The sequence below is a fragment of the Schistocerca serialis genome, chromosome 3, assembly GCF_023864345.2.
Source record: "Schistocerca serialis cubense isolate TAMUIC-IGC-003099 chromosome 3, iqSchSeri2.2, whole genome shotgun sequence".
Classification (NCBI taxonomy): Eukaryota; Metazoa; Arthropoda; class Insecta; order Orthoptera; family Acrididae; genus Schistocerca; species Schistocerca serialis.
In genome coordinates, this window is record NC_064640.1 from 725,514,457 (window position 1) to 725,529,705 (window position 15,249).

Sequence of the window (15,249 nt, forward strand, 5' to 3'; positions counted from 1 at the left end):
CACACCCATACCCACAAAAACACACACACATACATACACAAACACACACACACACACACACACACACACACACACACACACACACATACACACACACACACACAAAATTCATTGTATACCAAATAATTTCTTGTCATTCACTCAACATTTATTCCAGGTAGATTACTTTGATACTTAAAAGATATGCAACCTTTCAAACTGTCTTCAAAGTACACCTCTCTGTATTATTATGGAAGTGGCACATTTTTAATCCAATGGTCTGAAATTGTGACATAGTGACATCCAAACAACCATAAGATATACAGCAATTGTTAAAGCTGTAGTGTCATCCAGTATGACCAGCCACATAATGCTACAACTGGTTAACACTCTCTGTACCAGGCCTATTTTATGCACCCGTCCCTAGAAACCGGGCAATTTTACCAATATTAAAAAAATTACTGCATCAAATCTACTGTTTGGATTGTGGCAAATTTGGTACCATCTTGAAGCTGCACATTTCTACTTTAATTCTGAGTGAAAGAAACTACTTTACAATGCACAGCTTTAAGGTACAGTTATAGAAATCACTTAGATGTTTTAAGAATTTAGAAAAAGTCATACGAATAAGGGAATACAATTGTGATTTATTTTTAACCAAAATTGTGGCACTACATTACATGTTTCTGATAGTATACAGTATTACATATAAATTTCACACAGAATCATATTGTTTTTTAGTGTGGAAAATTTTAAAGCAAGGTTCCAGGCAGAGTGCAACGCCACACTGTTCACATTCGTATCGTGTCTCTTTGCGAGAAGCCTTGCCACTCTGTTTCTTGCTCCTGGAACTGCACACGTGACACACACGAGCAGCATACTTCTTAGTAGTTGCAGGTATGTGCTGCAAAAAATGTCTCTTTGTTAGCCGACCTACAGTTCCTTCATTTCTTGGAATGAATTCAAGTGTGTCGTCTTCAACAAGCTGAACTGCAAGCACTGTTATAAAGTCTGTTATTGTAATTTTCTTCCTGTGCACTGCATTGTACAGCCAAAATGCATTTGATACTCCCATAAGCAGCAAATGGAAATATAATTTTCGCCACCATTTCACAGTTCTGTGCTGGAACGGATTGTACTGCAGGCGTTGGTCTCCAATATCCACTCCAATTTTATTGAGGTTGTAATCAAGTACCTGAAGTGGTTTCAATACTACAGACCCATTTCTCTTAGTATGCGTACCAAATGTTGCTTGATGCCTTGTAGACAATGTATACACATCTCTCTTATCTTTCCACTTCATTGCCAATACATTATCTTTACGCCGAAAAGACATTTCGCCCTTTTTCAGCTTAGCAGATACTAAATCTTTAGGCAATCCTTTCCTGGATTTGTTCACAGTACCAACAGCTCCAGTGCCTTTCTCTGCCAGTTGCTGAAATAGCTCTGGACTGGAATAAAATCGATCTAAATACACAGTGTGGCCTTTGTTCAGCAAGCTGCTGTCAGACAACAATCGCAAAATAACCGCAGACGAAGAATTGTCAACAATATGCTTACCAGCATAAACTTCAAAATTTACAACATAGCCACTACTGGCTTCAGCAACAGCATATACTTTCAGTCCATACTTATGAGGCTTATTTTGCATGTAAACACGGAAACTCACACGACCTCGAAATGGGCAAATTCCTTCATCAATTGTCACTTTTTCTGAGGGACGATATGCCTGGATACATCGCTCCTTCAAATTATTATAATATGGCAAAACTTTGTAAAGTGGATGAAATCCATCTTCGCCTGGTTTTTTCTGATTTGAATTGTCAACAAGATGCAAGCATGACAGTATCTGAGTGAAACGCAAACGGCTCATGACATGGGGACAAAAGTTACAACTAAGAACAGGATTAGTGCTCCAATGGTCCGCAATTTTTGGCTTTTTCGAAACACACATGTGGAAAATAATACCCAAGAAACGCCTCATCTCACTTATAGTCACTGGCTTCCACGAACTCAAAACTGAATGGGGCTTCAGATTATTTCCTCTTCTTTTCTTCTGTATTGTCTGTGATGCATACAAATTTGTCTGTCTCTTGAGTTCATTTACGTCACTGTCAGTAAGGAACACTTTACTGCAATCCAGTACAGAACTCGACTCATCAATATCCACTAGTATCTGCCTGGGTGTCGTGTTGACAGGCAGAGGTCGGTAGGTGTCAACTGCAGTCCACTCACTGTCTTTCGGATACGGCACAGCTGCTGGATTTGAAGCAACACCTTCAACATCATTCTCGTCTTCATCTGAAGACAAACTGTCATCAATCTCGTCTTCTAAAAAGAATATCACATTATGTGTAACTACATACATCGTTTACACATGTTCAACAGATATGTGCGTACTGCACAATTACGTGGAAAATTCGGAAATACGTACCTTCAAACACACCATTGCATTCAGAATCGTCTGAATCACTCTCTACATTATCCAGAGTGTCGCTATGATTGATCAAATCCGCAATTTCTGCGTCTGATAAACCGCGCCGAAACATGATGACAAACAACTGAATGATATACAGACTGAGAACGCAAAGATAAGTTTTAACATGAATTACAGCGCTGCCGTGACATCTATGGACGCATTTTGTTAATAAACATCTGAAAAACGTATAGCGCTGGCCAAACCCGTAGAAATAACGTTGCAGTGTTTTGAATGAAATTAAATGTAGCGGCCCGTAAATTGTACGGGCTTGGTGATTTTCGCGCGATCCCAGGCCCGTAAATTTTACGGGCTTGGCGCTTAGAGTGTTAAATGAGAGTTTTAGTGAAATCATGGGAATTTCAGAATTCAGTAGGGAATTAAAAATCTGTATTCCAGATCTGTGGCAGGGAGGGGGGGGGGGGGGGGAGGAAGAGCAAGAATTTCAGAGTATTCAGTAGGGAATTAAAAATCTGTATTCCAGATCTCGGGTGGGGGGGGGGTGGGGGAGAGCAAGTGCCCCTCTTTTGTGTCCTCTCCTGCATCTTTGTGGACACATATGACTTTATGGACATTATACGAGAAGACAGATAGCATATAGCTCATGCTCAAGAACAAAATTAAGCAATAATTAGATACTTGTGTGGGACATGGAACTGACGACAGTTAAGTGATCCAAGGGATCTTAAATGCTTTGTAAAGACTTTAAGGCAACTACAAATTCTTAGTCAGTAATATAAACACACTCAATAACTAGATCAGAAGAGTTTCTGTCAATATGAGCAAGAGAACAATGTTTTTAAAAATTGTATATCAAAATTAAGTATTTACAGTCACCATTAGATAAGAGACCAACACATGAATAATAATATTTAACACATCCTTCAGTCATACCATCACAAATACATTAGCAATATTTCAAATAAATGGCAGCATAATACTGTCCTGCCTTCAGTGTGCATGAATAAAGTGCTGGCCCAACAAAAGGAGCTCCATATTAAAATAAGTCACATATTTGAGGCACGTATGTATTGAAATTAGCATTGCACCATCTAAGCAACATTTATCAGCAATTGACGCCCTTCCTTCCCTCACCAATATTACATTATTAGGAAATGCAAACTTTATCTCCAGAGCTGTGAAGAGATTGAGGCCTCTTTATTTATTAATATGTAAACCATATAATTTGGATGGTCTTATTCAAAGAAGCAAGCGTTCTTAACAGTCATGAGCAAGTTTCACTTAACTCTCTATTTGGCAAACTACATACACTATGTGATCAAAAGTATCCAGACACCTGGCTGAAAATGATTTTCAAGTTCGTGGTGCCCTCTGTCAATAATGCTGGAATTCAATATGGTGTTGGCCCACCCTTAGCCTTGCTGACAGCTTACATTCTTGCAGGCATACATTCAGTCAGGTGCTGAAGGGTTTCTTGTGGAATGGCAGCCCATTCTTCATGGAGTGCTGCACTGAGGAGAGGTATTGATGTCAGTCAGTGAGGCCTTGCACAAAGTCAGCATTCCAAAACATCCCAAAGGTGTTCTATAGGATTCAGGTCAGGACTCTGTTCAGGCCAGTCCATTTCAGGGATGTTATTGTAATGTAACCACTCTGGCAAAGGCCATGCATTAAGAACAGGTGTTCGATCGTGTTGAAAGATTCAGTCGCCATCCCTGCATTGCTCTTCAACAGTGGGGTGCAAGAAGGTATTTAAAACGTCAATGTAGGTCCGTGCTGTGATAGTGCACTGCAAAACAACAAGGGGTGCAAGCCCCCTCCATCGAAAACATGGCCACACCGTAACACCATCACCTCTGAATTTTACTGTTGACACTTCACACACTGGCAGGTGACATTCATCAGGCATTCAGCATACCCACATTCTGCCATCGGATCGCCACACTGAGTACCATGATTTATCAGTCCACACAACGTTTTTCCACTGTTCCATCGTCCAATGTTTACACTCCTTACATCAAGCGAGGTGTCGTTTGGCATTTATCTGTGTGATGTGTGGCTTGTGAGCAGCCGCTCGACCATGAAATCCAAATTTTCTCACCACCCTTGTAACTGTCATAGTACTTGCAGTGGATCCTGATGCAGTTTGGAACTCCTGTTTGATGGTCTCAATAGAAGTCTGATTATTACACATTACGGCCCTCTTCAACAGTCAGCGGTCTCTGCCAGTCAACAGACACGGTAGGCCCGTACGCCTTTGTGCTGTATGTGTCCCTTCACGTTTCCACTACGATATCAGATTGAAGGTTGAGGGTTAATTTTGGGGAGGAGACAAAACTGCAAGGTCATCGGTCTCATCACATTAGGGAAGGATGGGGAAGGAAGTTGACCATGACCTTTCAAAGGAATCATCCCGTCATTTGCCTGAATCAATTTAGGGAAATCATGGAAAACCTAAATCAGAATAGTCAGATGTGTAATTGAACCATCATCCTCTCAAATGTGAATCTAGTGTGTTAACCACTGTGCCACCTTGCTTGGTGTATCACATTGGAAACAGTGGACCTAGGAATGTTAAGGAGTGTGGAAATCTCATGTAGATATGTATGACACAAGTGACACCCCATCACCTAAGCACGAACAAAGTCTGTGAGTTCTGCAAAGCACCCCATTCTGTTCTCTCATGATGTGTAATGACTACTGAGGTTGCTGATATGGAGCACCTGGCAGTAGGTGGCAGCCCACCGCACCTATGTAAGTTTTTGGGAGTGTGTGGATACTTTTGATCACACAGTGTGTGTGGAAAGCCCTTGGCAGTATATGGAGGTGCACATCAATATGGAACATGCACAGCTCTTTCACACCAGTGCACACAATTCCATACAACAAACTGAGGCACTTAGGGCAAGATAATGGTAAGACATATTAAGTTAATTTTGCAGGACAGTCATGTTCATAAAGTTCATAAATCAGGTAATGGACATAAAAGATGTATTTCTTATATTGTAAAATTCTACATATGTTACAGTGTTCTTCTCACATGAAATAAAACATTTTTAACTATTGCACACTATGAAAAACAATATTAAGTTTAAGGAATAGATACAGTTCTCTGGCTTGTGATAGTGTATCACAAACGATTCAGTGCCAAAATTTGGATTTACCAATTGGTATTAAGTGTAATATGAAATATGGCCATCAGTTAACGTTGATTGAATAACCTGTTCTGTGGCTTTGTACTGAGTAAGGGATAAATAATATCTGTGATGCACTACAGGTATACAGGGAAGCAGGTCCATGATGATAGACAATTTCTCATGCTGCATAAGAATAGGCCTACAATAATCTGGTCATAATCTGTGAAATCTGTATTGGACAGCTATGCTTCTCAACATTAATGTCATGGAAGTCTCTTTGAACAGTGTGTTTCAGGAAAACTGAATCAGGATCTGAGACCTAAAATTTGAATACAGTAACTTCTAATTAGTTACTATAATATACTGTCTATTTTTTGGTGTATTTCTTAATGTTATGTGCTGATGAGGCATTTTGCTGAACTCTAGATAATTATCTTGTGTTATAACTGTCATGGCTAATTTCTTTTCTGCTCTGTTTTCCTTGGCAATATCAAACCACTCAGTGGATGGGAAAACTCGGCTTGCTTGTCTTCTTCAGTATTACTCAATGGTTGCAAAATTTCTATATCACAGGAGTTGTGTGTGACCAGGAATCAAAACCTGTTTCCAGTTTCTTTGAATATGTCTTTACATAGTAGTGATGATGACATGCACATAAGAGTCCAAATCTCCTTTGGTCCAGCACAGTTGCCGGAATAGTATATTATTTTGGAAGCACTGCTGTTTGGGTATAGAAATTTAAATATATAGCTCCATATCATATCAGTGCTGGTTCTTGCAACATGCTCAGTCCACATGTACATGAGTCCAGTGCCTGCTTCATAGTCATATTTATACATGTTGTACACCTGTAGTTTTCATTTGTAAAGAGCACTCCTACAAACCAGTTGAGATGATCACAATATTGAATTGGTTTCTACTTAACCTCTCTAATACTGGCAGTTTTTGTCCCTCACAGTAGGGTACATAGTGATTCCAGTATAAAGTACTGATTGTCATCTCCCAATCAAGATAAACCTTTTTGGGATTCTCATAATTGCTTTAGTGACCTTGGTAGGTCAGAATGCTTTGAATGTGCTTGTGAACTCCTTCTGTCACTTCAGGTGGATATTTCTGATGATTTTTATGGTGCCACCTCTGGTCTGTCTTTACATAATGGCATCCCTCCATCCTTGAGGGATGATGGTGTAGCATGCTTGATTCAGAGTCTGCAGCGTCTGCTGTGGCTAAAAAGTCCCACTCGAGAGTGGAAGTCCCTTCTGTAGTTTGGACATGTAAAATTTGAGGGACTTCGAACAGAAGCCACTCTGTCCCTTCGCTTTGTCCTCTTCCTGATTTGTTCCTGTGTGTGTTCATCCTCTGAGAGCTTGACGCCGTTGCGCACAGTTACACGCCACTTGACATGATCATGTGTAATGCTTTCCCAGTAACTTGGATTGATTCTGGTCTTGGTCAGGTCTCTCTTGCAGACATCCTTGAAACGAAAATGCGGTCATCCCACTGGCCTCACACCCTCCTGGTGTTCTTCGTACAGCAGTTGTTTCGGTATCCGTTCAGGATCCATGCGCCTGTCATGTCCCAACCATCTTAGACGTCCATGACTCAGGAGTGCAAAGATGCTGGTTGTGCATGCATGATGAAAGACTTCGGTGTTGGGTACTCTATCTCTCCAAGAGATCTGAAGGATCTTCCAGAGACAGCGGAGATGGAAGCTGTTGAGTCGAGATTCATGCCCAGAAAGAGTTGTCCATGTCTCACAGCTATAGAGAAGGGTGCTTATAACACAAGTGCTGTAGACTTTTAATTTAGTTTTTGTGGTAAGCAGTCCATTGTTCCATACACTGTTTTTCAATCTAGCCATGACAGATGACGCCTTTGCGATTCTGTTAGTAATTTCAGTGTCCATGGACAAGTTGCTACATATTGTGGATCCCAAGTAGGTAAAGTCATCAACTACCTGGAGAGGATTGCCATCAATGCTGATGGATGGAAGGTTGGTAGTGCTCTGCGCCATGATCTTAGTCTGCTTCAACAGTAATACAGCAGAAGCATTCCCTGTTAATAGCGGTGTCAAACAGGGGTGTGTGTTAGCTCCTACATTATTTGGGATTTTCTTTTCCCTTCTGCTCAGATTCGCCACACTGAGGTTCTGGGTAGATTCTGGAAGCTAAGATTTGTAATCGCACTAGGATGACTCTTGCATAAGCTTTCCTGGCTACACTTAGTAATGAAATGCCTCGGTAATTGTTACAGTCGTTTCTGTTCCCTTTCTGTTTACATAGAGTAACTATCCTCGAATTCCGCATACTCATCGGGACATAACCATCTTCCCAGCTGGTTGTAATAAGTGAATATAAATGTTTGACAAGAACAGACTTGTTATACTTAATAACCTCTGCAGGGACCCCATCTACAACTGGGGCCTTTCCGTTAGCAAGACAATCTATTCCTCTACTAAGTTCTTCCATAGTAGGCATTGCATCTAGTTCCTTCATAACTGGCATTTGTTTGATGGCATCACATGCATCCTTGCGAACTTCATTCTAGGCTGCATACAACTCGAGGTAGTGTTCAACCCAGTGTTCCATTTGTTTGCCTTCATCAGTAATGACTACACCTGTCTTGGACTTCAGAGGAGCTGTTTTTCTGACAGTTGGTCCAATTGCTTTCTTAATACCATCGTACATTGCCTTAGCATCCCCAAAATCGGCCGCTTTCTGTATACCTGTACATAAATTCAGCCATTAGTTACTTGTGCATCTCCTAGATGTTTGGTGTGCCCTGTTCTTTGCTTCTCATAGGTCATCTCGAGTTCTTTCATTTGGGTTTGTTTTGTAAGCAAGTAGGGCTTTCCGTTTAGCTTCAGTGACTGGTTCCATTTCTTCCAAATGTTGCTCGTACCAGTCCTTATTTCTTTTTCTGTTTATTCCATAGGCCAATACTGCTGAGTTGTAGATTGCACACGAGAGTTTTGCCCATTTCTTAACAACATTCCTTTCTGCTTGCACGTTTCCTGGGAAAGCACTTTCAAAATTACTGGCAAAATCCTGCTTTCTTTGTGTGTCATGAACATGATCTGTGTTGATATGGGGATGACCTCTCGGTTTAGCATGGTGACATTTCTTAGGAGTGAGCCTCAATGTGCACGCCATCAGGGCGTGGTCAGTGTTGCAATCAGCACTATGATAACTTCGTGTCAGTAGCCCATTTTTGAGACTAGTACGCCTAGCTATGACTAAGTCAAGTTGATGCCAGTGATGAGAGTGCGGGTGTCTCCAAGACACGTTGTGCTGATCCTTAAGCTGGAAATATGTGTTTGTAATACAGAGTTCATAAAAGCAGCAAACTTCAAGCAGTCTCTGGCCATTTTCATTAATTTTTCCCACGCCATAATGTTCCAGGCAATTCAGCCATATTTCAATATCTGATCCAACTCTAGCATTTAAGTCCCCTAGAATATATAGTGTCTCGGTGCTAGGTACCTTGGCTATTTTGTCGTTGAGTAAATCATAAAACAGACCCTTCTCTTCCATGCTGGATGATAAGGTGGAAGCGTACACATGTAGGATGTTGACAGTGCCACTTGAGGAGCATATTTTCAAAGCAATAATTCGCTCTGTTCCACTGGATGGTGGCACAGTACAGTCCAGGAGGGTGTTTTTAACAGCAAATCCGACATCATGAAGTCTTGGCTCGTCTTGAGACTTCCCCTGCCAGAAGAATGTGTAATTATCCTCCCTGATAGAGCCCGCATCCTGGAAGCCACGTCTCCTGCAGTCCTGCAATGTCAACATTCAAACGATGGAGCTTTCTGTCAATTACGGCAGTCTTACGGATGAAATCAACCTCTTGGGCATCGTCAATGTACCTTGGACACATGGTCCTAACATTCCAGGTGGCAATACGAAATAGTGATTTCTTTATTATTTAATTTTTGTTGTTGGTAGGTGTACTATATCTACCCGCTTGGCAAAGATTACTTCTAATCTCCACACACCCTGTGAAGCAGGCGGATAGTGGCAGGACAGCACCTTATTGGCTGGGGGCTGCCCAGCTTGAGGCGGATGGTAGCTGTCCAATGAGATGCAATGATGTCTCCCACAGTCGGAAGTGGCCCATGGCACTCGTGTCTTACGCCAATCAGACAGAGCTTATAACCGGTAACTGCCTTTTCCCGTGTTGTGCCGAAGTCCTTGGACATCGCTGAAGTGTCCTCTCCAGGATGCTACAAGCCTGAGCAATAAATATGAAGACTCGTGAGTTGCCCAATCATCACGGTCTCCCTCTCGACCTAAATGATAATATCCAGAGGAAAGGCAAGCCAATACCTCTGGTATCACTTTGGTTGCAGGAGCTGCCGGAAGGGGACGTAGTGCGCCTTCCAACCGCCTTTGGAGCCCAACTCCAGATTTTCTTTCAGGGTTTTCTCTCTTAGCCTTCATCCCTCCTGAGACCAACCACAAGGCAGTGCTGTGTTAAGGTAATTAGAGAACGAAAAGGAATGGTAACTGAGGAGAGGGTAGGGAATAGGACGGGTCATTGTGAGGCACATTTTGTCTGGCTCCTCTGCTGAGACCTGCCCGGCTAGGTTGGACCTGCCAGTAGCTACGCTACCACTGATATAGCTCTCAGCTTCCTTGGAGCACATAAACTCTCCCGCCCACATGGGCAGTGCTATGATAAGGCAGTACCTCATTGGAGTCGTGTCTTTACAAACTCTTTAATACTACTGACTTTCTTTGCAACATTGTCCACTATTCTTCTCAATTTGTGTAGCCTGTGAATGGAGAGAAAAACATTTCTCTCCATTCACAGGCTTACAGATTTTGATATCTTCACCTTGCACCTTAACGGTGCAGATAGTTGTGATCTTCCAGGAAGGCTTATCCTTTTTCCATTTTTTCTTATAGGAGTGTTTAGGAGGGGCCATTTGAGATACACAAAGAGGAGTAGTGGTTTTGTGTATCAACAATCTCTAAGTCTCAGACTCCATGTAATATTGTGAAATCTGCTTCTGCTGTCTTCATCATCCATTTCTGATGGCAGGCACATGGATGTCCCATTTCTTTTGCAGCTAATTTAATTTTTATAGCATCATCGTGTAATTCTGACTCTTAAAAAGGAAAATAACATTTGTGTTACAACATTTTTATGAAAAAAATCATGTTGCAAGTAATAACAATACTAATACAGTATTATTCTGTTCTGGCTATCCTAAATAATAATGTTAATAATTGGTGTTGTTTCAGTAAAATGATATTATTTTTAACACTCTTCAACTGTGGTCAGTAGCCCTTCTCTCAATTCAGGCATTCGCTGCCGCCATCAACACCTTCAATCCTTAACAGGTCAGATGGTCACCTCTCTAACAACAAATGCTGAGTCTCCCTCTTTGTGGAAGGAAAAAAATTAAAAATTATGAAGAGAATAAACCTATGAACCTACAATGAAAAATAGTGCAATTTAACATCTATATTGTGACATTACTACAACAATTTAACACTTTAACTGCTATTTAATGGAAAGCCTTAATAACCCCTATAGCAGGCACCTAGAGATATTCATCACCAGTATAAAACTGTTCATGGTTAACAGGCTCCATATAGATATCTTGGAAATGTCCCATACATCACAATTCCATTAATTCCTAAGTACTGAGAGCTTTCTCCACTGTCATGGTAACCCACATTGTCACATGCTTCAGTATAGCATGCCACATAATTATATTTTGTTGTTGCTTACCTCTAATCACATGGATTTTGTCGATAATCTGCATCAACAACACTCATCACAAGAGGATTCACTGTCAAAATGGTTGGCTTCTGTATCAGTCCTTAGTACATTTTTCCATGCAAACAAGTCACACTGTTTCCTCTGTGTGCCATCATCTTGGCTGTGACTTGCCATACTAAAGCAAAAAAATCATGTAGTTTGTCTCAGTGCAATACGTAACAACAGAGTGTGTTAGCCTCTTCACATACTACTCTACCAGTGGTTTTCCACCCTCTAGCAGATATGAAAAACACAGATATCTCAATTTCACTGAGTGTGTGGCTTACCAGCATCTAGCCTTGAGCACTATTGTATTTGAATCTAATTCACTCAATGAATTATAATGTGATTACAGTTAGGCACAGAGACATTGGCAGTAGTATGTACAACCCAGAAGTTCCATGTCTATTTCCATGACAACAAGTTTTTCCATCTAATCGACCTTGTCATGGAGCATTAATAACCATATTTGTCCCATGTAATATGGTACCAAAACAGACACCTGGACAATAACAAAGACGGACTATATTTCTAGAAGCATATGAACATAAGATTTTTTTATAAGCCAGTCATCCACAGTACCACCTCTAATGCTCTATTCAAACTTCCAGTAGACACAAAAGTAGCTCTAGCTACTAGCAAGAATCACATCCTAGTGGTAGTGATTCAAAGGGCCCAACAGGTGTTGCTCAAACATTCACCCTAGAGTGCATCACAACTTGTGCAGTATCACCAGTTATCATTAGCTAATGGAATGTTGATAGTCTCACTGAATCCAGAAGAATGTTAGATAGTTATTCCAAATCAAATCTCTGTGGAAATTTGAATTATGGCCAGTATCTGTCATCCCTGGCACACTCACCTGGACAATTTGGAACTGTTTTTAAAGTATATATGGTTGGTGGTGGCAGGCACAGTGTCTAGTTACCCATACATCACCAACATGCTGTCAGTCACTACAGATCATATAATCTGAGGCCTAAGTAATTTTCTCATATTTGATGATGATAATGATGTTTAGTTTGTGGGGCACTCAACTGCATGCTCATCAGCACACATAAAAAGTCTTAATTTTTCCACAGTCCAATTTTTACATCATCCAATCTAACCACTGTTACAGATGATGATGAAATGATGAGGACAACCCAAACACCCAGTCCCCGGGCAGAGAAAATATCCAACCTGGCCAGGAATCACTCATGTTTGACGTAAGCCTACTCACATACCACACAACAAAAATAACCTGAAAATACCAACAGAGATATTTTATGGTGGATACCCATAAATGTTACTACACCTCCTCCACATTCAGCTATCTCCATCCTGCACCCAAAGACCTTGATTCTGGCAGCAGTAGAGAACACCCATGGCCAGATCATGTTCATTGCAGCCACCTGGGATAGTTGTCTGTGGCACCACCAAAACTATCTCTGTCATTGGTGGTCTTGCCAACTAACCACTAACAAATGAAGAACAACAACATCATCAAATAATATCCCATGAAAAATTTCACCAGACATCACAGATGATATGTGGTACTGGACCAACAGCTTCACTACAACCAAGGACAGCACCCCCATACAGGTGGCACCTTCAAGTAAAACAGTATTTCTCAGAAAGATTCTTTTAGGGAGATCCAATGGAGGGATGTCTATTGGCAGGTCCTGCCAATTACTGGTCTAACTACCCTGATATCTCCATGCCTATAAACACAGACTGTCAGAACAGTGCTCCAACACTGAACATCCACATACTTAGAATATCAATAATCTGCCAGAGTCACTATCAGTCAAGTTGATTCTGGGCCTATTTGCTTTCCGTTGGGGTGAGGGTTTTCATGTCAGGTAATGTTAGTGAGAATAATGCTGTATCACAGATGCCACTAGACCTGGAGGTAACTAACAACAAGAGGGCACCTCAGGCCATGAAACCATCATGGCTCGATCAGCCAGCTTCATATTACTGGGACATGCATCCACTGACACCAACATGTGAACAGTAACCATAATCTTGTTGCTATGCTCATGCGAAGTACTCACCAGTCTTCTACTATTAATGTCAACTCATGTTCACTATGGACTTTAAATAAAATATTCTATGGATTGTTGCTGTGATTAGTGGTTTCAAACTTCGGTTTTGTTCATTGATTCTCTTCTGTGCCTATTTAGTTGTCATTGCTAAGTACTCATGCCTTCAATACAGGAACTTGTAAACCTGTTCTTGATATTAACTACATTAATATTAGTGATTTAATACATATTAGCATGTCACTGAAAAACCAGACTCCTTTTGCTCACCATAATTAGGAGTTGGCAGCCCATAAGATGAACACTTACTGCTGTTATATTGGTGTAAACTGCTATTAGTATTGAAAACAATGCACAAACAAATTCATCAGACACCATTACACATTTTCATTGGACACTGGACTATGATTTGTGTCTTTGTAACTGCTAACGGCTGATCATTACACTTAATTTATATATGCCAAAGGACTCTTTTTCTTTTCTTCAAACCACTACCAGTGAGGTTTTCCAGTGGAAATAATGGGAGCACAAGCTGAATCTTGTACTGGTGTTGCCCACATTGGTGAAAAAACAGCTGCAAGCTCTTCCATATTGTGATATAATAAAAATTAGGAGGATTATATCTAATTAGATTCAGTTCATACATCTGTGAGCAGTTGTTTTTCTCCTTTTCAATATTTATTAAAAAAATTTAATTGTTCCAGATAATTTAGAAGATGCTTTGTGGTCTTTTGTAATCCAAGACACATAGAAGACTTAATATTTTCCCTAACCATGTCAGATCCTGCATCATGGTACCAAATGGTAGGAAGGCAGTTTTTTCTGTACCTGCATACTGACACTCTTTGTGTATAGATGGGGCTTAGTGTCTAGAGAGATTTTAAGCCAAGTAGTCTCTTGTAGCCATGTATCTCATTTAAACATGAAAATCCTAACCATTTCCCTTCCGTTGGTAATGTATACTGTTTTCTTCCAATATTGTGTTTAGGAATGTAAAGACACAAACTGCTTCCTATTTGTCAAGTAGGACCTCATCAAATTATGGGCTGTTTCTCGAATGCCATAGTTCCACAATTTTTCATGCAATATGGTCATATCAACACAGTCAAATGCTTTTTGTAAGTCTAGAAAGATGCCACATACATGTCCTTTGTTATCTATTGCTTGAGTGACACCTGTCATTAAGTTGGATGCTGCTGTAATGGTGGATGATCCCTTGGAAAACCCATACTGCCCCTTAGAAATCACTTTTTTGCATACCAGGAAGTTCCAGATTCTTATGTATATTACTTTCTCAAAGATTTTGGATATTCAGAAATGGGTCAAAAGTTTTCTACTCGATTTCTGTTTCCTTTTTTAAAAATAGGCACAACTCGAGCAATTTTCTATTCATCTGGAAATAGACCATCTTCCATATGAGAGTTGATAACTGTGGATAAAGGTGATGCAATTTCATATATACATTTCTTAAGAGTGTCCAGATTAAGACCCTCATATCCTGCTGCATGGGAATTCTTTAAGCTACTCACTATTTTAATTACTTCTTCTTTACTTGTTGGCATCAAAAATATACTTCCTGACACTGGTGTTCCTCTGAATTTGTATTTATGATTTTCAACATGATTGTTTATGATTGAGCCAAAAGAGGCAAAGTAATTATTAAATAGATCTGCTATCTTATTCTGATCAGTTTCTATTGTGCCATTTATCAGCAAGTGATTGTATGTTTCCTAGATTTACCTATTACTCTATTTACTAGTGACCATGATGTTTTGGAGATATTATTTGAGTTCAGAATGACACTTTCAAAATATTTCTGTTTTTCCAAAATTAGGAGGTCTACATAGTATTTCTGATACTTTTTGAACTCTTATTTTAATTTTTTATTGCTCAAGTA

The 15,249-nt window shown here is 40.3% G+C and overlaps 1 protein-coding gene across 1 annotated transcript; it reads right to left on the reverse strand.

Annotated features, from left to right (window-relative positions):
* Positions 1-694: 694 nt before the first annotated feature.
* LOC126471152 (piggyBac transposable element-derived protein 4-like) lies at positions 695-2,810 on the reverse strand. The gene is made up of 2 exons (XM_050099251.1): positions 2,414-2,810; positions 695-2,310 (listed from the first exon to the last, which is right to left on the reverse strand). The coding sequence occupies exons 1-2, from the start codon at positions 2,808-2,810 to the stop codon at positions 695-697; spliced, it is 2,013 nt and encodes a 670-aa protein (XP_049955208.1).
* Positions 2,811-15,249: the final 12,439 nt, after the last annotated feature.